General features: G+C 67.9%; 1 protein-coding gene across 1 annotated transcript in view; it reads right to left on the reverse strand.

The window, feature by feature from the left end:
• Positions 1–2,109, reverse strand: part of RYR1 (ryanodine receptor 1) — a 45,730-nt gene extending 43,621 nt beyond the window's left edge. Inside the window, 6 exon segments of the mRNA XM_025213073.1 lie at positions 31–195; positions 339–495; positions 666–740; positions 883–976; positions 1,113–1,206; positions 1,873–2,109. Of these exon segments, the coding sequence (XP_025068858.1) occupies positions 31–195; positions 339–495; positions 666–740; positions 883–976; positions 1,113–1,206; positions 1,873–2,094 (807 nt within the window). The 5' untranslated portion in view covers positions 2,095–2,109.
• Positions 2,110–2,174: the final 65 nt, after the last annotated feature.

A 2,174-nucleotide genomic window follows, 5' to 3' on the forward strand; every position in this document is an offset into this window, starting at 1 on the left:
CCAAACCTCCTTCACCCCCCCCCACGGCACCTTCCTCTTGAGCAGCCCCATGCGCAGGGCCTTGGCGTCGGCGGCGGCGTAGGTGAGCCAGAGCCCGCTGGCCACGTGCTGCACGAAGCACATGGACTCCCCGTATTTGATCTCGGGGGCCCCCATGCCCTCCACGTCCCGCTTGGGGGCCACGTCCAGCTTTTCCTGGGTTGGGGGGGGAAGAGGGTTGGGTATAGGGGAGGTGCACAGCTCCTCCTGCTTCCTCCCCAGAGCAGCATCCCCTGCTGGACCCCCCTATCCTGCCCCCTGCCTCCCCAGCCCAGCACCCCCTGCTGCCCCCCGCCCACCTTGGAGGCGCTGACGCAGAAGGCTGAAGCCTTGGTGTTGGCCTTCTGGGCATCCAGCACCACCAGCCCCTTGTCCTCGGCCAGCGCCAGGTACCGGCCCGTGGTGACGTGTCGCACCCGGAAGGGTTGCCCCCACTTCATGTGGCTCCCGCTCCAGCTGCGGGGGAGCAGGATCAGGCCCCCACATCCCAGGAACCTTCCCCCTCCCCCCGCTGCATGCTGCACCCCCACCCAACCCAAGCTGGATTCGAACCTGCCTCTCCCTGGGGCAGGAGACAGGAGGCAGCCCCCCCCACCGCTGCCCCAGGAGGGGTGGGGGGCACTCACCTGATGCGTAGGGGCTCCAGCCGCCAGAGGGAGCGGGCATGGGTGCACACGGGCCCCCCCTCGTAGTTCACTGTGCTGCAGCAGGAGGAGGCACCCCGAGATCAGAGACCGCCCCCCCTCCAAGAACCCAGGTGTCCGGAGCCCGGGTTCGAGCCCTGCTGGGGTCTGGGCACTCAGGGTAGCCCCCCAACCCGGTCCCCCCCCACGCCAGACTCACCTGAGCTGGTCGTCGCCGGGGTCGGAGGAGATGGTCAGACACTCGTCCATGTGCCCGTGGAAGAGCCGCATGACGTGGCCGCCTGTCACGTAGCCTGGCCGGGGCAGACACACCGGGGTCACAGGCGTCCGGGCTCCCAGCCCCATCCTGCTCCCGCCCCAGCTCCCCTCCCAGGGCCAGGGAAAGGACCCGGGCGGCCGGCGCCGGGGTGGGGGTCGGGGGGCACGGACCTTCCTCGCAGCCAGAGCAGATGGGGTTCATGTTCCAGAGCGTCTGCATGAAGGAGGCGTCCGCCTGCAGCTCCCCGCTGGCCGTGGACAGGTGCTGGGGGGGTGGGGGGGCAGGCGTGAGGGGGCCAGGTGTGGACCCAGGAGTCCGGGCCCCAGGGCAGGTGGGACGTGGCATCTGTTCCCCCCACCACTCCCAGAGCAGGAAGGAGGCTCCGAGGGATACGTGCACATGCATGTGCACGCACATGCAGCCCAGCATGGCCTGCCCCCTCCCCACACGCGTGTGTGCACCAGCAGAGCCCATACCTGTATGCACACATAGGCACAGATGCACGACCTGCTTGCTCCCTGCACACACGTGTGCCCATGCTAGCAAACACGCGTCCATGTGAGCCCACAGAGGGGCTCTTTTGCTGTGTGCACGCATATAGGCGCCAGCAGAGCTCCCTGCCTGCACACGCACATGGATGCACGCGCCAGCATGGCCTGCCAGCTCCCAGCATGTGTGCACATGTGTGCCCCTGCATGTATGTGTCTATGCGTGCACATGCAGCACCCACCCCTTCCCCCCTGCGCTCACATGTGCACACCCCTCTCCCTAGCTTGGTCCCACCTCCCCCGGAGGCAAGCGTGCCTGTGCACACACGTACATGCACATGTGTACTCTAGCACAGCCTGCCCGCCTACTTCCCTGCATGTACACACCTCCTCTGCACACATGTGCACACACATGCCCGCACACACTTGCACACGCTCTCACCAGGTAGCGCTCGGAGGAGACGCTGACCAGGATCAGGTCGTCGCCCACTCGCACCTTCTCACCCTCCGAGCGCTGCTTGGAGGCCGGGTGGATGGTCCACCAGCACGCCTCGCCTGGGGGGCACCGGGGCTGTGACCAGGGGGGCAGCCCCCAGCCCTGGGCCTGGAGACCCCCACCTGCCCCACGCCAGGCTCCAGGGACACCCCCCACCCCAGGGCTCATAGGCTCTCCCCACCCTAGGCCTTAGAGTCCCCTCTCATCCCCCCAAACCCAAGGCTCACAGACTCCCCCCCAGGTCCTGG

The sequence above is a fragment of the Alligator sinensis genome, unplaced genomic scaffold (genome assembly GCF_000455745.1).
Source record: "Alligator sinensis unplaced genomic scaffold, ASM45574v1 scaffold1667_1, whole genome shotgun sequence".
Lineage (NCBI taxonomy): Eukaryota > Metazoa > Chordata > Crocodylia > Alligatoridae > Alligator > Alligator sinensis.